At 41.8% G+C, this 22,996-nt stretch overlaps 1 protein-coding gene across 2 annotated transcripts in view; it reads right to left on the bottom strand.

The window, feature by feature from the left end:
* Nucleotides 1–8: 8 nt before the first annotated feature.
* The window catches only part of LOC117544731 (collectin-12-like), a 31,299-nt gene continuing 8,311 nt past the window's right edge, over nt 9–22,996 (bottom strand). Inside the window, exons 3-11 of one of the 2 annotated variants that reach the window (XM_034214090.1) lie at nt 9,215–9,337; nt 5,304–5,390; nt 4,168–5,211; nt 3,623–3,910; nt 3,404–3,448; nt 3,122–3,258; nt 2,875–2,984; nt 967–1,112; nt 9–883 (exon numbers count right to left, since the gene is read on the bottom strand). In XM_034214090.1, the coding sequence (XP_034069981.1) occupies nt 864–883; nt 967–1,112; nt 2,875–2,984; nt 3,122–3,258; nt 3,404–3,448; nt 3,623–3,910; nt 4,168–5,211; nt 5,304–5,390; nt 9,215–9,337 (2,000 nt within the window). In that variant the 3' untranslated portion in view covers nt 9–863. Of the gene's footprint in view, nt 884–966; nt 1,113–2,874; nt 2,985–3,121; nt 3,259–3,403; nt 3,911–4,167; nt 5,212–5,303; nt 5,391–9,214; nt 9,338–22,996 lie in introns of both variants that reach the window. The other variant, XM_034214089.1, reaches the window with a different exon arrangement.

Raw genomic sequence — 22,996 nt, forward strand, 5'->3', positions numbered from 1 at the left:
CAAACACCTTGTGGGTTTTTACATATTTATTTGAGCGTTTCCTTCATTTTTCGTAGTGTTGTTAAACTCAAGTGTTTTTCTTCACAGGAAACTACCTGAGTGCATAAAATGGCACATTTTATATTTGTAGGATCCACAGATTCATATTCATTAGCATATGTACGTCTGTAATAGTGAAAAATAAATCTCATAACCACAACATACTGTAACATATTAAACTGTAAATGTGCAGTCTTGAACTAAAACAAGCTGATTTTGACATATTTCTGTATTAATGTGTAAATGCTTACTTCGATTCTACTCATATAAAGGAAAATGCTATATAGACATTCATGAGGGGAGATAAACGGTTCCTCAAAGATAGCATATCAGCGACATTTCATGTTTTTAGCGCATCATTTTGCACCTTTTCATTTTAAGACTATTACAGTACATGTTATGAAAAGCACTACGATAAGTCCACTTGGCTTCATAGAGTGAATAACTTCCTACAAAACTTGCATAATCAAATATACATTCAGACATTCACGCAGAATACAGTTTTATAAAATGTATTTAAAATAACCATAAAAATATTTATATATATATAAGTCAGTTGGTGATTTGGTACTTTAAAAAATAAAAGTCCTCCTTCTGTGATTGCCCTGCTGTATTGCACTTGCTGGTAATGTTGGACTGTGTTCACTTTGGAGGAGAAAGGCATCTCTTCCCCATGAAAGAGACGTTCTCTACTGCAGCACTGGGCTTATTTCAAAATTGTCCCTTTTCTCTCTCCGTACGGACTCTCCATGTGCTGTGCTGGTGGACCAGTGCCACATGGGGGAAGTCTAGCTGCTCACTGCAAGCTCCCTTCCAAGAAATCGCTACGATTCAGGCAAACTTGCTGCAAAAAAAGATCAAGACAGATATTAGGACAGCTCGACTTTTGGACATTTGGAAAGGAAAAGAAGAGAAGAACCAACGTACTGGTATCCATTTCCTTCTCACAGATGTAGCTTATGAGATCTTCACAGAAGAAATCATTCCACAGCCCTTCATGGATGAGCCCTGCGCAGTCTTCTCCCATTTCATGCCCGTGGCCCCAGTCATCAGGCTGACCGGGCTTCCACCTCCTGCAGGCAAACAAGAGGGGGCGATCAAACATTAGACACACAGGGTTTTTTCTAAGAGAATGGTGGAAAACTACAGCGGTGAGAGAGAGACAAACTGCAGCAGGAATTGAAGTTGAATCATCTGATTTGTTTGAGGTTAATGAAGCTTCTATCCAAAGGTGCATATGTTATATGCTGTTTTGATACATTCCATAATGGTGTCTATATCCTTTTTTTGCAGTTGCAGAGAATGTTTTTCCTTTCATTGCAAGAGAGTGAACTTGTCTGATCTGACCACCCTGACAAATACAAGTTTATTGAATGTGAGAGTATTTGTTTTGTTTAACTGGGCAACAGGAATATAGCAGTGGAGCTTTGCATTTCAAAGCAATCAAAAAACATCAGAAAGTTCAGACTTTGCATGTTTTTATAGTGTTGTTTCATGTAAATGAAAACCTACGGCTTGTTATTATTATTGGAAAGCAGCTCTGAAACAAAATACCCATCTGAGGAACAACACCTAATTAACCTGTTAAGCCCTGAGCCTGTTTTCCAGGTCTCAGGCTCGAAAATGACATTCCTAGAACAAATCACTATAACTCCACTTATAAAAGGGGTAAATTAATAATGTTTTTTCTCAAAGCAATGATAAACTTGTGAGTTGGATGTAGAAAAGTCAGAATCAATATAGATTTAGATTTTAGATTTATTTTAAAGTAAATTCAGATTGAACATAGTAAAAAAACATAAATTATAGTGTCCGTCCAAAGAAATACATTACTTATAGTGAAAACTACCCTTGAATGATGGGATAGACACCCTTGAATGATGGGTTAGACTCAAATCTTTAGGAATCCAAACTATAACATATAATAAGTACCCTGTATCAAGATTGATGCAAAACAAGTGACATTTTACCTTTTTAGTGAGATTTAGATTTTTTTTAAAAACACTTCTGGGGTAATTTGGCTGGATTTTCCATATCTCCGGCCCCCCTTGGTCGATTTTGATGATTGACATCTCTTTTTAACCGTTAGAGCCAATAGAATAGAGGGGAAGTTCCTAAATCCACCTACACGTTACCAAATAAGGAGTGAGAGTGAGAGTGATGCGTAGCCAGAATACCCAAAACAGGAAGCTGCGATATACTCTGGTAGCTATCATAGCAGCTAATATGAAAACTCAGTTTGAAAATTGAATGATGGATTATCAGTAAACATAATCAAAGTGACACACACACATTGGATTAACCTATGGATTAACCTTCAACCGCGTTTTTCTCGTTTTAATGCCATTGAACACAACTTTTGATCAGAAACAGCTAAAGGTAAGACAAATGTCCCGATTTTGCTCCATAAAGCTACGTTGTGTGTTGTCTGGGTTTGTTTCCCATGTCGCGGGTTCTGATCGCTCAGTGATGATACTTATACTTCTGGAATCTGTGGAATCTCAGCTTGCTAGCTAATATCTTGTTTGTACAGATCTGATAAGTAATAAAGTATTTATACCTAGAGTTCTGTGCTAAGTGCGTTAGCATTTTATAGCTCAGGGCTCATTTAGACGCTTCTTGAGAGACTTGTTTTTTGATTCGGTAAAAATGGTTCAAATTGTCAGTTAGCTGAGTTTCTTCCCGTTAAGTGAGTATGACACATTCCTAGTTTATTAAATGTTAAGGAGCCCTGAGACACAGTTTCGTGAAAAAAAAGCCCGTAGCCCCCGCCTGCTGGGGCTTAACACAGGATAAAAGGTTCCCTATGGTGGTATTTCCTGATTTCATACTGACGTGAAAGCAGGTTCAGTCCCATCCAGCCAGCGCCAAGCGGTCTCCTCCTCCCTGTCCGTCAGACCCATCCAGAAGTAGCCTTTTCCAAAGGTCTGCTTCTTCAGCCATTTCTGAGATCACACGAGGACATCAAGACTGAGATATAACCTCACATATTACAGAACAAGGACAACATTTGATTCCAGTGCATAATGATTTTAGCTGATTTCATTCTTAAAGTGCTAAAGAGAGAATCATGATTAATCACCTGTTCCTCCACATCGTTGATGATCAACAATGAAGCAGAAGATGATTCACAGGTCGCCTTTGCATCGTCGAAACTGTGCAGGTCTTTGGAGAACAAGTAGCACTTGCCTCTGTAGTGTGCCCACTCAGAAGGGCATCCTGTAAAACATAAAGTCACAAACAACCATATTATTATCAACAAGGTTAGATCAAATTGGTATACCTCCAACATTTTGATTATTAAATAGTTGAGATGTTGGGAAATTAAAGGAAACATTGAAGCTTATAAGATGTCAAGTTTTACCTGGGGCCCAAAGAGTAGGAGCTACTGCCTCATCCTGCAGAGACACAGGGCCCATAGGAATTGATGGAGCCCGGATTGGGACCCCTTGTTGTCCCGGTTGTCCTGGGGGTCCCGGAGACCCTGGAGGCCCCACTGGCCCAAGCAGTCCCCTTGGACCCGGCTCACCAGCTGACCCCATTGCCCCTCTGATACCCGGGGGGCCCTGTGCCCCCTGAGGACCAGGCTGTCCGTCTCTTCCAGGCAGACCGTTAGCACCCGGCTCTCCTTTTGTCCCAGGAGGTCCGGCCCTGCCTCCTGACCCTCGGGAGCCCTTTGACCCGGGGTTGCCGGGTACGCCTGGCATGCCTTTTAACCCTGGTAGACCTGGTGATCCTGGGATACCCTGCTCTCCTCTGGGTCCTCGTATCCCCGGACCACCCTTTTCACCTTTTTCTCCCTTCTGGCCAGGCTGACCAGCTGATCCCTGGGGTCCTTTGTCCCCTCTTGAACCTCTGGGACCAGGAGGGCCTGAAAATAAAAATTCACGATTTCAAATGTTTTCCAAAAAAGAAGGGTAGTGACATTTTGCAATGAGCGCTTAGTTATTTTTTGCTAGGATTTAGATTAATACTATGGCTGCAGTTTATTTTACATAGTGTTGTAAAACATTAGAGTGAATTTGATTTTCCTCATCAAATTCCTTGCAAGAATGCGAATAAGCTCCCAAAATATCAAGTTCTTTGACTTTCAAAATAACTATTTAATTAATACAACACCTTCCTTACCCTTTAAAATTGTGAAGTTGGTTATTAGCTGTGAGTGCTTGTTGTCAACCAGCTTCATCTCCTCCATGACAATAGAGAGGTTGGTGACCTCCTTGTCCATACGCGCTCCCAGCTCTTCCTGCTGAGACCTCAGACTGGACGCATCTGTCCTCACGTCCGTCACGCTGTTGTTGAGGTTCACCAAGAAGTCAGAGTGGCGGCCGACGGTCTCGGAACAAGTGCGCAGGTCGTTCAGGTTGAGGTTGATGGCGCCCAGGAGCTGCGTGGTGAAGCTGATGTTGCCGGTCACACGGTCCATACTCTGCTCGGACTCATCCAGCCGCACTTCCAGCCGGTCAAACTTGGTGGATGTAAAGTTACTGAAGTCCCTCTGCCGGTCCAACACCTCCCTGAGGGTCTGGTCGTGGGCATCAGCCAGGCTGCTGGTGTTCTGGATCTGGTTGGCCACCGAAGCCAGTTGTGATCCCACCTCCTCCAGGCTGTCGTTGTTGGCTTTTGCAAGAGTTGAGGTGTTGCCGGCCATGACCTGGAGGTTTTCCACCTTACCACGGAGCCACTCAGTGTCCGAACGCGTCTGTCTGGCCGTTTGCTCCAGGCTCTGAAAGTCATTACGCATTTTCTGTATGGCCTGGGTAGTGTCTTCCACTGAGCGTTGCAGTACAGCGATGAGGTCTCTCTGCTGGGCCTGGGTGAAGTTGAGGCCGCTGATGCTGAGCAGGGCCTGGTCCTGAAGTTTCACCTGCTGCTGGAGTTCTCTCTGAAGTCGTGTGGTGTCGTCCTGCAGGCCTCCAATGGCGCCGCCGTGAGACTGCAGCGTGCCATTTACAGAGTGCAAGGTGGCTGTGTTGCTATCCAGCGATCCCTGAATGGAGCCCTGGCTGTTTTGGATGTCTGAGCCAATGTTCTGCAGCTGACTCAGCTTAACTTGATCGCTGTGGATGCGTTCTTCCACCGCAGACAGCTGCCTCTGGAGAGACCAGATGTTGTTCTTGAAAGCCTGGATCTCTGTGGTGGTATTCTCCGACTTCGCCCCTGCTTGATCATCTGACGAGGGAGATGAGTGCCAAAGTTACAAAGACTGTTCAGCTTCTCACTTCTCTTTTACTGCAGCTTAACCACAGATACATGGAACTTACCTAGCTTTTTCAAATCAGTCTCGACAGCAATTATCTTTCCTCCATAGTTAGCGATACCTTCGGACACAGTGTCAACTCTTTGCACCACTGGAAGGAAAACAGAACAGGTAGGACAAAGGTTAGTGTCAGGCTCATCACAGGCTCCATCTTTATTAGCAGACAAGAAATGCCCGCAACCACAGACATCCTATATAAAAGGGATCAGAGAGGAAACCACTGAAAGATACTGAGAGATGTCTTGTAGGCATGCAATAACGCTGCACTCGATTAATGTAATCTCATGGGTTAGGCCAGATTTAGAGTGTGACAGGAGGTGGGCAGACGTAGTAAAAGGGGAATTACATTGTAATTTCGGGTGATGGACAGAAAAGGTATAGGCACTGTGAAAGAGACAGGAGGAGGGAAAAGGAAACATTCATTCAGCAAAGATAAAGTGGGTGGTCAATGACAGACTCCGAAGCTGGAGGTTGCATGGGGAGACACTGGCGAGGGCCCTAGGGGACAGGAAGTGGCCTAGTGGGGGTCTTCAGTAAACAGGCGGATCAAAGACAGCCCAGAGGAGACAGACGCTGTGGCAGAGAGGCTCTTCACGCCCCCACAGGCGACACCAGCGTTCATTTCCTCTGGAATGTGTCTGGGATTCCGGGGAATAAGCCCAATTCTACCACCAGCCAGGCCAGGGGGACACATCCTTTAACTGGGGACGGCATGGGCTCCTCCGTTGGGAAGCAGCACCCCCGTCCCCAGACAACAGTTCATGGGGCTTTCAGATCACAACATGTTCAAATCCATCCATCCCTCGAAATAAGGACACAGGTTAATAATTTTGTCCATGGCCCGATAAGCAGTAATAATGTCTTTAATCTCATGGTATAACTGTAAGTCATCATATCCCATGTATGTTGAACCTTAAGCACTAAGTTTCACATATTGTGGAATACATGTATGTTTATGTGTTTTCTTGCCGAGTCAGATTAAAAGATTAATATCACTCATGTTTGTCTGCTAAGCATGAAGCTAACTCCAGCTAGCTTAGCTTAGCAAAAAGACTGAAAGCTGCTAGCCTGGGTAAAAGGTAACAAAGTCCTCCAACAAGCACATGTCAATAACGTTTGTTTAGGTGAAAGTCAAATCAGTTAAAAAACAATACTGGTCTTGCGGTGATGGTAGCCATATTTTGTTACCTTTGCAGAGACCCAGGCTAGCAGTTTCCCCCCTTTTCCAGTCTTAAAGCTAGCAAACAGTCTTTTGGCTCTCTCTAGATACTTTTGAGTGCACTTCCACCTACAGTATGGCACATTGTTTCATCATACTATGACAAAATTAACCATAAAATACACATGCAAATAAGTTATAACTGCAAGTGGGCTTTTAGAGGAAAGCAATATTTTGAAAGAAACCCAAGAGGTCTTAAAACTGTCCGGGTAGCCTTGTAAAAGTCAGCTTCCTTATACATTTAAAGTCAGAAATAGTAACAATTATTGTAATGGTCACTCTTAATTAATCAATTAATTATTTAAGGAAAGCAGCCGAGGAGTGTCGACTTTTATTTTATTGATATTGCCTGTCATGCTATAAAGAAGCTACTTGTGGTGATTGTAGCTGCTGAATAAAAGGTAATAAAAAAGCCGGTACTGTAGTATATTTGTCTTAGTATATGGGTTAACCCTAGGGACACGTTGCATTTGTCCAGAAAGACGGATTAGAGAGATATTCAATGAGGGATTACATTGAAAAAGTGTCACAGCATCTAGCCTGGAGGTGAAGTCAAAACGGTGAGGTAGCATGTTGTTTTACTTTTGTAATAAAAACCATTCAAGTGTTTTATTGTGACATGTTAAAGTATTAAGGTAAAAGTAGCAAAAGTAGAGGAGAGCCCAAAACTGACTCAGCTACACAGCAACTAAACTCTGCTAACATTAGCCACCCAAGCAATGCTGAAGTAGGAACATTTAGTTTATATTGAAAAACCAGTTGGTGTTCCAGAATAAAAGCACATTCATGCAGGGAGGGAGGTAAAATGCCAGGTCATGTCCTCCTCCAGTCTATTTTCTTACTGTCTTAGAGGGAAATGAATGGGACTTGAATCCTCTAGAGTCCAGACTCAGAGAATGACCTCACACTGCTTTTGGTCATGTCAATCAAGAGACACACGTCGCAGGAGAGAGGACAGGGGTCACTGAATCCCTGCCAAACCTTTAAGGTTAAATTGCATCAAAACAAAAGAGTCACATTGAGGATGTTGGTGTGGGTCAGTGATGGAGGACAGAGAGAGGCACAGATGTTAAGTGCATAGAGTCCTCAGGGTCTCACAGCATTACCATCTGGAGCTGGGAGCGTGTTTAGCCTGAGCTGTGGTTCCCTTGACAGAGCGGGGCTTCAGTGCCAGTAAAAACCCAATTTCAGTGGGTTCTGCTGGAGTTGCACTGAGTTCACTCACTGCTCATATGGGATCAATTAGGCCTGCATGAAAACATGCACCATGGAACAAGAAGGACCGACTGAGCTCAGAGAGTAAGGGGACATCATTGTTGATGCAGTTAAAACCCTCAGATAACCCCTGAACATGTTAACTTTCACATCCTGAAAATAAGTAGGGGATAAAAGCAGTCGCATATTGGAGTGTTTAGCACAATTATAGCATTCAGAGTTCAATTCTCAGAAAAGACGGTGGGACCGTTTCTCGACCTGAATTTTTTTTTTAAAAAGCTAACCAGGAAGTTCAGTTCCTGAAACCCTCCCTGCTGGAGTGAGCTTTGCGGGTGTTGGTAAAATAAACTGAGAGAATGTTGTAGGGTGGAGACAGACCGGCTCAAGCACAGGAAAAGGGGACATGGTAGGGGCTTTAAGGGGCTTTTATCCCAAATTGCCAAGCAAATAGCCTTTTCAGGCTCCAACTTAATACAACGGATGTGAATGAAATTGCCTTTCCTTTTTACTGTTTAACTGTTTTCCCTGGATCTACTTTCTACTTAATATAAAGTCTCTATAACAATGTTAGTTAGTGATGTCTGTTGAAAGTCTTTCCACAGATGTATTGAAAACACCGTTTCGTTCAACTCCATTGCTTTGAGCAACCAGCAGACAGATATCCCAGAACGTTGACAAAAACTGCAAAGAAACTATGGTATCTTGATGGATACATAATTATTCACATTCAGACATTTGTCAACATTAGGGAAAATACTCAATTACTGTCTTTCTTGCCAAGAGTTAGATTTGATTATCAATACGATTTCATGTCTGTAGGCTAAATAGGAAGCCATTCCCAGTAGATAGTTAGCTTAGTTTAGCGAAAATACTTAAATGGGGGGAAACGGCTAGCCTGACTTTGTACAGAGGTAAGGGGTTTTGAACGGCACTGATAGTGGATTATGTAACCTTAAGACAGAGCTGATTCCCTCTGCTCCCAATCTTTATGCTAAGCTAAGCTAGCCAGCTGCTGGTTGTAGATATGTATAACAGACATATAGAGAATGCCAATAAGTGTATCTAACAAAAGGCATTATATTTATTCTACTTCTGGATTCTTTCTTATAGGTGTTGCGGTCTTCTCCTCATATTTTCCATTACTAATCGATTGCCATGACATAATGATATAATAATGAAGGAACATTGCGAAAGAACATTCATGTAATGCTTGGTCACATGATTGAAGAACTCTTTCTTTCACACAAACACACACAAGCTCTCAGTGTTCTCATACAGTCATTACACACTCAGTAATGCTTTTATTCTTTTGGCAGAACAAAGACAAACCAAACAATAATATGTTTGGGCCCTGCTCTCTCAGCACACTGTAAGCAAATCATTTTATAAAACAAAATGCATCATTGAAGTTATGTTTAGAAAACTCATTCTGTAAATGTACCCAGCAGGTCACAGTGACGGAGTGTATGGGGCCTTCTTACCTTTATATCCAAGCACAGCCACAGCGATGGTGAGGAGGGTACACAGCACATAGAGCAGAGCTATGGAGGTCTTCAGCGCCCAATCATTCTTACACTTGGTGCACTGGGTGCCCTCCTGGATCCCTGAATACAAAAAGAAGACATCATCATATAATACATTGTTCCTGAACAGAAAGGTCTTAAAAGGACATGTGGGTAGAATTTGGTGTTAGCTGAGGACTGTCCAGATCCAGGAGTCCCACATCTGGACAAACAGTCCTGGAGTCTACATTAAAGAGTCCGGCAGTTTCCTTAGGGCCCGGGTGGTGAAGGGGCAGGGGACATAAAAACAATCCCCCCCACTGATTTGTTTACACTCCGCGACAAGCTTATTTTCCTGAACTCAGGCTCCACTCGGAAAACTTCCTCTGTTTCAGTTCTCTTGTGTGCACAAAGAATCAGACTGAAGGAACGATGTTTAATGTACTTTTTGTACTTTTAACGTCAAACGCTGCCTCTTCATATATATTATACATATATATATCTTCTTATGGCAGGGTTAGTGGATTTTGGAGTAAAACTAAAAAGGCCTTAGCTAGCGGGGACACTTGTGGAGTACTTCTTTCCGAGGATATTTTTCATGACAGATGAGTGGTGAGATCCACAGCGCTGACGGGAACACAGCTGCGTTTCATTTTCAATTCAGGAAGTGTGTGTGGAAAGGTTTCGGGGGGGGCGTTCTGTTTTTCAAGTACCTGGAATGAAACTGACTTTACATTTGCAATATGAAGGAATGGCTTTAATTCAACCTGGCAGCACAAAGGGTTCAATACATAACTATCACCATCCGTGAGTCACATGCCCATTATTCATCAACCTGTTAAGAGTCAGGACCATTCAGTGCCAAAGATTTCACTACACATCTAGTTTAATACAAGAGGTAATACTTCAATAAATTAAAAGTCCAGCGCTGACTGAATGGTCAGGGCCTCTATTGGGAGTTTAGATGCCAAAGTTAACAACTTGACTCAATATTATGAGTGTAAGGGGATTGTTAATGATCACCCGGTGTAAGTACTCAGTTAAACACCAAATTCAGCTGGAAGGGAAGTCTCAAGAAAGCTCTGCCAACCTGAGAGAACTTCCAAATAACGGTAAAAAGCTAGATTTAACTGAGTTAAAAATTGTTTGAATTTTATTACCGTAGAACTTACGTAGACATTTGATTACCGCAGATACAATAGTTTATACGGCTGCCAAAAAACTGTGTCCGTTCTACATTGTTTGTCCACCAGAGTGTTTCTTAAAAAATAAATAGTCTAAGGAATTGGTATAAAGAATAGGTTTTTCAAACTCAAATATGTATTGATTTTAGTTTACATCTTAAAAACTCATCAATCCGGTGAAAGCCTACAAACAAAACACTGACATATAATCACATTATAGTTTAGATAGGTCCAAGATAATTCAGTGAACTGCAATCAAATTGATTCAAAGCTTCGAATAAGCATAGACAAAGATGTTGAAATGTAATCTACAGTTTAAACTCTTTGCCAACACATACAGTATGAAACCACCGCCTCTCTGGCCAAGTAATAGTCTTTACGTTTTGCTTCATGCTGGACTGAAAAATGTGGAAATCAATCTTAGTGCTTGACATCTTTGCATAAATTGGATCAACTATAAGTGATTCCTTGCTAAAAGAAATGTCCAAAGCTAAAATGATGTGGGGCAAAAAATAAATCATGATGATAAGCAAGAAGACGACAAAAAACTGTAGAGTCATGGGAAGAAAATATCTGTGGTGGTTTGTTGGTTTTTACTTATTGCAACACACACCTGAGAGTGACCTCAGCCATTAGAGCCCAAAAACAAGCTGATGCTCTATGTGTAAAGAGCCTTATTATAGTGCATCAACGTTATCCTTGAAAACTGCAGCTTCAGCTCTGGGTGTGGTGCCAGTTACTAAGCACAAAGCTGCTAACACAGCTGTGTATGAGGAGTTACCAAAGTCTTCCCTCGCCACCGGTTTAACTGTAAGCAGAGAAGTGCACTCTGGGAATACAGCCACGATAAATGATTGCATGTCTGAATCATTCATAAGTGCTGACATGTTTGAAGTGTCAGCTCTCGCATGCTTCCACAATATTGCGAGTGTATGGTCGGTTCATCAGTTCACAGTAATCAAAGCGTTGCTGCCCCAAATTTGCAATTCCAATCCAAACAGGCTGACAGTGTTTACAAATCTGCTGCGCTGAAATGATACCACAACACTTTGTAAGGGAATAAACTATTACACAGGCCAAAAGGATTTTCCATTTCAGTGCACGTTGACTGATGATCTTCAGATGCTCAGTGGATAAGTGGAGGATTTTGTGCTGGCTGTCAAATATGAAGGACACCTGGCAAAACACAAAAACCGTGGCCGATAACACAACAACAAAAGGACAGAGTTCAGTTTCACAGCTCCTCCGTGAGCAGACAGACTTCAGATGGAGCAGCTGTAGTCTCTTCAACCCCTGAGAGTCCACACACCAGTGGGCTGTCTAAGGCTTTATCAGGGGTTGTGACCTGCGTGCTGTTCATTTCCCAGTGGGGCACTTCCTGGATGAGTACGAAAAAAAAGGAGTATAGACAGATGCTGGACAGGACTGCTGAGTTAAGCTCTAGGCTCAAATTGGCGGGGTTTTTATTTGTTTCCTGTTTCCTGTTTCTTGTGATGTCCCTACATATGTCATGCGCATAAGTTAAGACTCAAGGGCTTGTTCCCTTCCCTTCGAGATGCCGTTTGCCATTCATTTACTCTATTGACAGGTTTATTTTGAGTAAGTTAATATACTGTAAGTGGCTTTACTAGGAACTATACGAGGAGCCCAATAAGACATTATTAATATTGATATTTAGGAGTAAATACAATAAATATATATCTGTTAGTAGAACTTTTCTAAAAACCTAAAAAGGTAAACATGAACAAACTATCTAGAAAAACATTATACCAACATGATATATCAGGAAAAAAGCTCATTTCTGCTGATATATTACGCAATCAGTACCCTACTAGCTTGGTCTAAATTAATACAGTTAAAGTGGAATGAACAAAGAACATTTGAATCAGAGTATGAATCAGACCAACCATTTAATGCCAGTAACAAAAGTCAAATGATGCCTTAATTATGGTAGATTATACCAAATACCAACAGGGAAAAAAGACATCCAGATGTTAAAGGGACTCCTTTGTATACCTCTGTAACATAGTGACATCACTATAAGACTCGTGTTACTATTGTAACTCAGTTTTTATTTGGTGTCCTATAACCTGCAAATTACTAAAACCATGCTTACGTCAATTATATTGTTACTTTTTCTACTTTCAACTTTTGTAAGAAAAAGCTAGATTTATCACAGTTTGCATTTAAAAAAAGGAACCCAATAAATGATGCATTACATAAGTGATAGTCTATAGGGGACTCAAATATAGATCATTAAGTAAAGAGACCTTATGGTTATGGCACCTCTGCACATTCCCTGACTTGCTGTTGACATGAGAAATGGCCAGATGGATTGGAGACAGTCAAGACGAAAGCCGTTCACACATTCTCAAATATCTGTCACACTAACGGGGCCCAGATGCACAAATCCTGATCAAGTAAAAAATATCTTGAGGTTTGTAGAGCATAACGTTTGGCTACATTTAGAGTCACGATGTGGAGAGGTTCAAAAAGAAACATCCAGTGTGACAATTCTTTTTGTTAAACATTCAAAATGAGGAAGAAGATAATGCGAAGCAGATTGTGGAAAAACTGAAGTAAACACTGACCTCCCTGTTCACAGTTTAACATCAGAGGCTTGGTTTCCTCTAGTCTGTCTGCTCGTCGTTAAAACTGACTCTGATTCGTCATCTTTCCCCTCCGCCTGCGCAGTCACTCACCGTCAAATCTGACCGACCACAACCACAAAAGCAGCCATGGTCCAGGATGCTCTGACCACAAGCTGACAACAACACTTTTACTGCTCATAGCAAAACTAAATTGATGCTGAAAAGACAATGAGCCTTACCAAAATAACTATGTTTTCTAATCCAAATTGATTCCCTCATCATTGTTTGTTTTGCCTGGATAAAGTCACCCAATGTTCCTGCAAAACCTCTGTTGAAATAAAACCGGACAGGGTTCACTTTAGTCATAATTAAGTGTCTCCAATCCTCCGTCTTTCGCCAACCTTATTTCCTAAAACAAAGGATTACCAAAAACATCTTGTTCTTCTCAACATAATATGCCCCAGAGTTCCAAATGATTCCCACAGCCAGTCAGGGCTGGTGCGTGGGCCCTGGTCATTAAACTACAACGTTTATGTATTGTAAATAGCAAAAGGGACGCTATAGTAACGGATGAAAACACAAAGCTGTGAGCTGAGGTCACACAAACTGTGATTTGGATTACTGCCTCATTGAACACACACTCAAACCCTTTCCAGGAAGCAGGGTGCAGATTACTCCAAGAGGGCAATCACTGAACTATAACTGGCACTTAAGACAAAGAGACGAGTTACAGACAAGCAATGGTAGAAGTCCTTTCTGAGCCATAAGTCAAACTATATCAGAACGGGATAATACTCTGTTACAACTAAGTAAATGTTTTGTTTGAAAGGATACAAGCAAAATATAAAAACTTCCTAAAGAACATAAAGAAGAAGAGGTAACTTTCAAACACAACAAATCAGACAACAAAATATCTCCATGCCCTTCTAAATGAAACAAGCGCCTTTTGATATGACACCGCTATTGACGGGACATCAACTACGTTTTAAAGTAAGTCCGTTTTCTGATATGACACAATGGGTAAAGTTGGAAAGTCTACATTTTGTCCAAACATCTCAATCTTTCTCATATGCAACTTTGTCGTCTGGAAACAAAAACATGTCCCCAGATTATTTTTAAAATAGGCTATAATGACATACAAGTAAAGTTGCTGAAATCCAATACTTAATGCAGATAATTCATTTTCAGGATAGCAGACTGTCAAGAGTTTTTGTGCTGAATGTTAAATGACGTTTTTATTTGCACTGAATGTCGAAAGCTGTTGTATGTTTTCACTTGTTTTCTCAAAAAACAGTCATCTCTCATGCCATCTGTGTTTCATTACTCAACAAAAATAAGTTTGAGTTTACAAGATCTCTGAAACACTGTAATCTAAGCCAAGATGTTTTACAGTCAGGAGGGAGATGATGGCTCAATGAATGAGTCATACTGTACAGCGCTCAGCTTTCTCAATGGCATGGTGAGGTGGCCTGCACTGAATCATGTGCTGCGACGCTGTGCACACGTGTGTGTGTGGTGTGTGTGTGTGTGTGTGTGTGTGGTGTGTGTGTGTGTGTGTGTGTGTGTGTGTGTGTGTGTGTGTGTGTGTGTGTGTTTTTGGACATAAATCAGTGACATTAAGACACCATTTTGAATAATTAGCCCCCCTTTGGCTCTTCTCAAACTCCTAGCCTCCATGGTGTACCTATTGTCCCTGAACCTGTCTTGGTAAAAATCTGCATCCGTAATTTCTCAATGCCATTTTATCTTGCTGTGTTCAACTTTGTAGCCAAAAAGAAGAAAGCTTGCCGGCAAAGGAAATGTAATATTAAAAAAACATTAATAACAGCTCTTTTAGTCATACTTTTGGTTGGATTTTCCTCAAACACAGCCAATGCACAAAGCTCCCTCGCAGCGGAGGTCCTGGCTTTATGGTAACCTCGCCTAATAGCTGACTGTTTAACAGCTTGGAGAATAAACTTGGTTCTACAGAATGCCCACTGCGCTCACTTGGAGGCCGTACCTGCCAATGACGCAATGAGAGGAAGTACAAAATTAGGGCCGAAGGGTTCTGAGTTCAAGGGATGGCTCTGGGGCCCTTGCAGGAAACTGACACCATCCCAGCTCCATGTGTGGCCTGATTCAGGCTCCATCTCTTTTATTACATGTGATGGAAACCATACGCCTCCATCATAGGAGATAGGGGGGCATGATGCTCATAGCAGTGAGGAAATAAGAGGGGGAGTGAAGAAGGATCAATGTGAGAAGATATAGAGGGAAAGCAAAATGGTTTAAAGATCGAAGAGGTGGAAAAAAAGTTATGACGAACTGTTTAATCCAGTAACCCCCTTTCACATCATGAGCCAAGAACCTCTCAGGATCAGTGACATGGGCCAGGTCACAATGGGAAGGAGAGAAAAAAAGGATATGTCCGACTGAGCACATCCAACAAAAGGCAATCAATATTGCAGCTTCCCGCAGCTCTTCCTGGCTACAGCTGTCTGCCGCCTCGCAGTGGGAGAGCAAAACAGAGCTTTTTTTCTACCCAAAGATCAAATTCATCCGTCCGATCTGCTTTGATTCAGTGACAGGTTTATGAGGTTCCATTACACAAAGGAAAGAGGAACAAAGTTGAACATTTGGTTGTATTTTGGCTTACTAGGTGGATAAACACACATCAGCGAGCCTCCACTTAGTGTACAATGTAAAAAGACACTGAACATCTCTGTGTATGTTGAAACCTGCATTCATTTGTTGGCACCTTCTCAGTAACTGCTTTATAAGGTGGTAAAGGGTGAAACCCTGGCATTATCACCTTATAAAGTTATAACGCTGAATGTGTAACAGGGGCTTATTTAGACAAGCAATAGACACAGGGTAACATTAGCGTTAATTAAGCACCATTTCCATACAGTATACCTCCCAGTATAACGTTTTAGCTTTGTTGGCAGAGTACAGAGAATCTGGTACCGACATTTTCCAAATGTTCCTCTTCACACATGTAGGAAAACAACAGGAGATTGTCTTTTTCATGCACGTTCTAACTCGCTTAAAATCAAAACAACTAGCTGAAAGACACTACAACGTATTGGTTCTACTTTGATGTGAGGATAAAACTAAAACATTGATTAGTGCAGCTTTAATATTAAAGTTCAGGATGAATCAAACCTGAGTAAAAAAATAACCATGCGACTCTTTAAGGACACGGACCAAACAGCCTCATCCTACCAACTGATAGTAAAGGTAGACAAACAAATACTTCCAAAATGGTTTTCAGACAGGCACACAGGCCGCGGCAGCATCCTCCCGCCCTGCATCCCCCCCCCCCCCCCTGCATCCCCCCCCCCCCTGCACCCCCCCCCCCCCCCCCCCCCCACGAGCCTGGAGGCCCCGCACGGCTCTGCAAAGACTCAGCGCTCGCTGCAGTTACACAAACAGGTCGTCTTTCCAGAAAACTACATCAACAGTAGAGTGGGGTGCGGGAATGGTCTTACTCAGCTAAGGGATTTGGGGCCCAACAGAGTGACTTGGGTTTTAGTTACAAAGCAAAACATCGGATCATAAGAACCCAAAAACGTTGTAGCTCTCTAGTAAGTGTGTGTGTTTTTCTTTTTGTCTGAGTGTGTGTGTGGCCCTCTAGTTAATGACCATCACATTAACATCCAGAATTTGATAGCCTGCCTACGCTCAACTTTGAAGGAAAGACAACACCATCAGCTAAAAAAAAGAAGAAGTGAGTTATAAGTGAGAGTGCGGGAGCGCAGGACAAGAAAAACAAAAGACTTCCAATGAAAACCCGTCTGTTTGTCCTCTGTCAGCTGCCATTGAAAAAAAAGAAATCATCACAAAGTGCAGCACCTTACAATGTTACCATACAGGATTTGAATAATCGTGTTCCCTTTCAGATAACATCGCACCACAAGAACATCTGAGAATCTGTTGCTTTCTTTCAGTCAGCATTCTCAATACCAGTCTCTCAGCTGCAAGAATCTCTAAGTGCGTTTCTGTCTCTGAAACCTGATGGATGTCCGGATCTCCTGCTGGCTGCTTCAGGTGCCTGTCAAAATGTGAATACCACTACAAAGACCCCCAGTTCCGAGGAAGAACTGGCAAGTACTTCAAAGAAAAACAAACAGCTAAATGTCGCCGGTCGGAGAAAACCAGAAATAAAATAAATAGCGTGACCTTTTTCCTCTGATGCGCAGCTGAAATAATAAACCACAAAATGGCAAAGAGGCATTAAAACCTCCCTCTTTTTTGTCCTGTTTGCACTGTATCCAAAACTTTAAATCTACCTGCTATTGGCAAGTACACCCAAAACACTATCCTGGTCATGGAAACATGCAGTACTAATAATGGCCACTAGTTGAATGGTCAAAGACAACTTGTTTACGATTTTTAAGTCAACCAGGTTTTGCTGTTGTTTTGCGATATTTTATGAACATTTCTGAGCCTGATCCCATCTCCAGTCTTTCTGAAAGTTCTTTAAACATCGGAAACTAAAAATATTCAGCAGAGAAAGTGGCCAATGGCAGTTCATTTTTCAGCTGTTGTAACAATACTGTCACAATTTATGTCCTACTAAAACAGTGTCTGAAACGTAAGTGCACTAAACTACAGTTCCAGTGCTGCTGAGAGGATGCCAGATAAAACCAGGAAGGCTTTAAAGAGCTGTGCAGATCTTTGGGATACTTGACAGAAAATCGGTTATGGAAAATCTCAATGGGCAAGTTCTTTTTAACAGGCCATGCCCCCATCAGCCAAACTCATTACCATGTTGGCCACATCCATCGCTGACACCGCCACATGGACGGAGGACAGGACTTCAACAGAGCACCGTGTGCGTTCTAGGAAATGTGTTTCTTGACCTTTTTCTATCAGACACGGCGGTTTCTGCTCTGGTGTTACTGTGGGTGATGTCGGTATAACATTATGGTTATTGTGGAGAAAGCCGCTCTGTGATTTTCAGAGTTGCTTGTAATAGGAGGTTCTATCATTTCAACAGAGGCTTTGTGAAGATATGGAGGGCTGAAAAATAGGAATTGATCTGTGGTTCATGTGTTGTTAGGTGGTTAGACTTTTCTCAAAGGGGCTTAGAATGGACCCAAAGACAGATTGGGTGAACATATATGCAAATTCAGAAGATTGTACTCTGTTTTACTCTACTGAACACTATTTTTTCACAATATTTATTGGATATTTTTAATGAAGTATGCTTTGCTCAGAAAGTGGAAACTTCAGAATGTCAACATAATACACATTTTCTCCAGACTCAGCAACTAAGAATATGAAAACAGGTCTGAAGGTGATCTCTGAGGTGGCTAACAATGGAGTTGCCGTCTGTTATGCAGCATCATGGGTGTTGGAGTTGCTTCTGGGTGGGCCTCCACGTCTGCGGTGGGATGCGGGGGTGTGGTCTGTCAGTCTGAATGACAACAAAGCCTCCTATCCTGCCGCTGGTCAGGAAGAAGAGGACGTTTTTCTGTTTGCCAAAATCTGGTCGGACACACACACTCCAGACATGAGGGTGGCAGTGGCACGCTCTTCTACCTCAGAGTCAAGACGAAGCATCAGGAGGAACCGTCTGACATCTGGGTTGTGAATCACACCGCTTACTGAAAGCAGTAATCAACACCAGACAATGGGTTTAAATTACTCTGCATAACTGTTTGTTTAGGGGAATCTAGAAGAAGTGCCAGGGGGGAAACTCCTGTCTGAATGAGGGAAGAATCTGCACAGGGATCAAAAAATTACTTTATTACTCCAAACAGCAAGATCTGATTACCACAAAGTATTTGTAATCAAGAGTTTTAGCAATGTGTGCTATGCAAAGACAGGGAAATGTGTCCATAAAGAATGTAGGTTTTCATGCAAACCACCATAATTGGTAAGAAAATAAGATACATTATATACAACTTCAGTATGTCTGTATATATTCACATCACTCAGGACATTCAATATTTAGGATTGTTAAAAGGCGGTCTCAATAATCTACTGAAGGCAGTTTATACATATCAAATGTATACAACCCAAATACTTACAAGCGCAATTCTATTAAAGTGAGAAGAAAAGCATTGTGTGAGATCCTTATAACTTAAAAAATGTATATTACAATATCACATGTGACCCATGCTCCCATTACCTGTTTAATACAATCAAAAATGAACTTTTTTTGAACACGTAAAAGGGGACAAAACTTTTTTTCTATTAAGTAAACCACAGTGGAGCCTGGGGAAATGTACATTACACATATATGGTAGTGTGAATTGTCAAAGAAACTGTCCACTCAGTATTTTTCTTATCAGTTACATCTTCAGACCCCTACTTTTGTGGGGGGTAAATTGCTCTTACTGTAAACTGCAGTGCCATATATGGCAACTTTGACACACTGAACACACTGTACTGTATGGAGTCACTGAATACAGACGTTAAACACAAACTCTGCAGAGTTATGTGAGAAAAATAGCCATCTTATTATTTTGAATTGATTAATTAACCATATGCATGCACAACAAGCATCATGCTATGGAAGGTGCCAGAATGGATTTAGTGAATTCCCTCTGTCTGCAGTCCTAACCACACATGGAAAATATGATAGTCATTATGTATCCGACAGAGTTCTGGAGCAGTTCCTCGCTGTTCCTCTCTGCTTCAACTCTTTTTTTTTTTGCAAACCAGGAAGCTGTAGGTTGATCTTGGCAACGCTCACAGTAATTTCCCCCCCCCTTTCATTAACATTTTGGACTGGGAATAACAGATTTAGGAGGTTTTATTACTTATACTAAAAAGAGGAGGAATTAGAATCCCCAAAGTCATTGTTAAAGTGTGCCTGTGTGTTCTGCGGCCGGAGGTGTTGGAGAACTTTCATCGTTGGTGGACACAGGAGACTCGCAAAAGTGATCAGTTTGTGTTACAAGAGAGTAATGTTGGGTTATTGTAACACACACACACACACGCACACACACACACACACACACACACACACATACCATGCATACATCACTTCAGGGGACATTACATTGACTTACATGCATTTCCTGGAGACTTATCCTAACCTTAACCATAACCAACACATGCCTAACCCTAACCCTAAACCTAACAAAGTCTTCACCCTAAAATTAATGATTCCCCTCATGGGGACCTCCAATTTGTCCCCATAAGGGAAGCCAGTCCCCACACGTGACTATGTAAACAGATTTAGGTCCCCACAAGTATAGTAATGCTAGACCACACACACACACATACACACACACACACACACACACACACACACACACACACACACACACACACACACACTGAAGGGAATACAAATGTAGTCTCTAATGTAAAAGAATGTTCCCCGCAGAACAAAGAACTGCAGCTAGCCAAATGTGAACGCAATACTTTTCACAGGAGGCTTTAAAAGAACGCAGGTGTCTTGGAGCGCCTTCTCTGCTATTCTTTTATTAAATTATTAAATCAATGACTCATAGCCCCTTGTCTAAACACCACCTTAAAGACTCCTAAATAGGTTACTTACTGAACTGCAGAAACTCTCCCCTGACATCTGCGTGTGGGTCGCGTCAAGGACACCGGGGTTATTATTGTGTGAGCGGAGAGGGACCTTGCTGCTTTCTCTCACTCTCAAAGGTGAGTCAGAGAAGTCATTGACACTCGGATGATCACAGGCCAGATTGGAAATAGCAGCTAACTACCAGCACATGTGTATTCCTGGCAAAAACATCACAGATCGACGCCTGCTCTGCATATCTGCCTGGAGTCATTTTACTGCTGTTTTATTTTGCTAATGAAGGCAAAACAGAAAGAGTGGAAAAGAGAGGGGTTGGAACAGTTTACAGGACGCCTCGGAACTGACTGATGTTACAATAGGTATTGTTCTGTAGTTTCTCTACCTGATGTCCCGGTTTGAAACGTGCCATCAGATAATTTACTTAGAGGGATAGTCCGGATTTGTGTGGGTTGTATGAGGTTCTTATCCAGTGACTTTTATAGCACAGAAGCTAAACAATGTAATGCTGTGGACAGGGCAGCAGCAAAACGTGTTTAAGCCCCCATAACAATATTAATATCAGTTTAAGTGTATGCTATATTATGAATATTGTCACCGCTTTACCTTTAAGGGCAAACAGCCCTGTTGGTAGTGAACTGACATTGTTTAATCTTCTCTTCCGGCCACCTCTTTTAATAAAAATGTACATTTTACCCAGCGGGTCATACGGTTTTCTAGTCTATTGCTACATTGATCGGTTTGGTGTTTGTGTTTTGTGTATAAGTTGTATAAAGTAATATACACATATTGTGATCTATGCAGATAGGGCAACAGTAGTTCAATTAGTTGGAACTTGGTTTGGGAACCAGAGGATTTTCGGTTAAAAGTTCCCCAAACATGATATAATGGCACGTAATACTAAGATGGGAAATGCAGAATCTAAATTTCATTATGTACATGTGTGAAAATGAAAACAGAATTCATAAACCTCCATTTCCATACCCTATGCTTGAGGACAGCATGTGTGAAATGTACTTTCCACCCCTACTTCTATTATCCTAGGGTGTACTATTAAACTAGAAGAAAAATGATGTATTCATAAAATCCCTGTGATCGCCTGCCATTTCCCCTTTTGGCGGCCATTCTTCACATACGGAGTTTTGTGGCATTCCAGGTTGAAAGGGTTGAATTATAACAGAGATAACACTGCGTCCAAAAGGAGAGCGTGAGTAATGACTAAAACCCACTGCGGCAGTTTTCATCATTACTCACACTCAAAACTAACGATGTACTAATTGTGTGGGCCATGTAAGAGCAGTTGCTCTTGTGTCATAAAGGTGTGTACGTTTGTGCTTTAGATAAACAGTTCCAGCTGGATCGTGTACCGTTACAACTCCCTCCCCTTTTCTTTAACTACTACCATCACACACACGCTCTTATCTCCTCACAAAAGCTCCTCATGAGCCTCCAAACCCATCTATCAACTTCCTGCTGTTCCCCTATAACCGGCTGCGTCTCCTCCACCTTCTCCCACTTCCTTCTCACTCCCCTTTGAATCTCCTGGGATAAAATATCCCCTCGCCGGGAGCCCCCATCTCCTCCAGCTCATTCAGCGTCTTGGTGTTATCTCCCGTCCCGTCTGTCCGCTGGTGCGAAATTCTCCCAAAGCCAGATACGAGGAATCCCTCATCCCTGGTCTGTACATCATCTTTGTGTTTACACCTAGAGGCTTGAGTTTTAACAGCCCGCTCTAAAATCTCAGGGTGAACTCTCCTCTCCCGGCACAGAGTAAATAAACCTTAAGTCTGATATGTGAAACTGAGACATGGAGGTGGTTTCTATAAGCCAGTGGCTGACATCTGACTTTATTATTTTAATCCCGTCCTTCAATGTTTCTTGGTGTCTCCTTGGGAAATGTAATTTGTCTGCTTACATTTTTCTTTCTCTCACTCACACACACACTTAATTCACTTCTTTCTCCTCATGTCAACACTTTCGTTCTCTATTTTTCTCCATAGCGCTTGGAGGTGTTGGGGCTCTGCACAGATTTTTAAAGTATCTTCTTGGTATGAATGATTCCAAAACCATCAAAAATGGGTGAAGCGTCCGGTCAACATGACTTGAAATAATTCTTAGGATCAAAAACAATCGAGATTTTTCTGTACATGACACCGGATGGGATGAAATGAGAAAATCTTCCATGTGCAGAGAAGATGAGAAATCAGAAGACATTTTGATGCAGGATCATCATCATCAGAGCCCAACCAACTAATAGCACACCATTCTGTTTACTGACACTCACCGAACAGTAGGTGTGGGGTAGTAAACCATACATAATCAGGAACAGGTGTTAAAGAGTCATGACACGCCGAAAACATATATAAAGAATAAAACTGGTTTGCTTAAAGAACAGTTTTAAAACACATTGTTGGCCTTGAAATCACCTGAAATGTATTTTTCTTGCATTATTTCCTATTATGTTAAAGGCAAATGTACTTGCTTGAAAGTCAATGAC

Source organism: Gymnodraco acuticeps, unplaced genomic scaffold (genome assembly GCF_902827175.1).
Source record: "Gymnodraco acuticeps unplaced genomic scaffold, fGymAcu1.1, whole genome shotgun sequence".
In the NCBI taxonomy this organism is placed as follows: Eukaryota; Metazoa; Chordata; class Actinopteri; order Perciformes; family Bathydraconidae; genus Gymnodraco; species Gymnodraco acuticeps.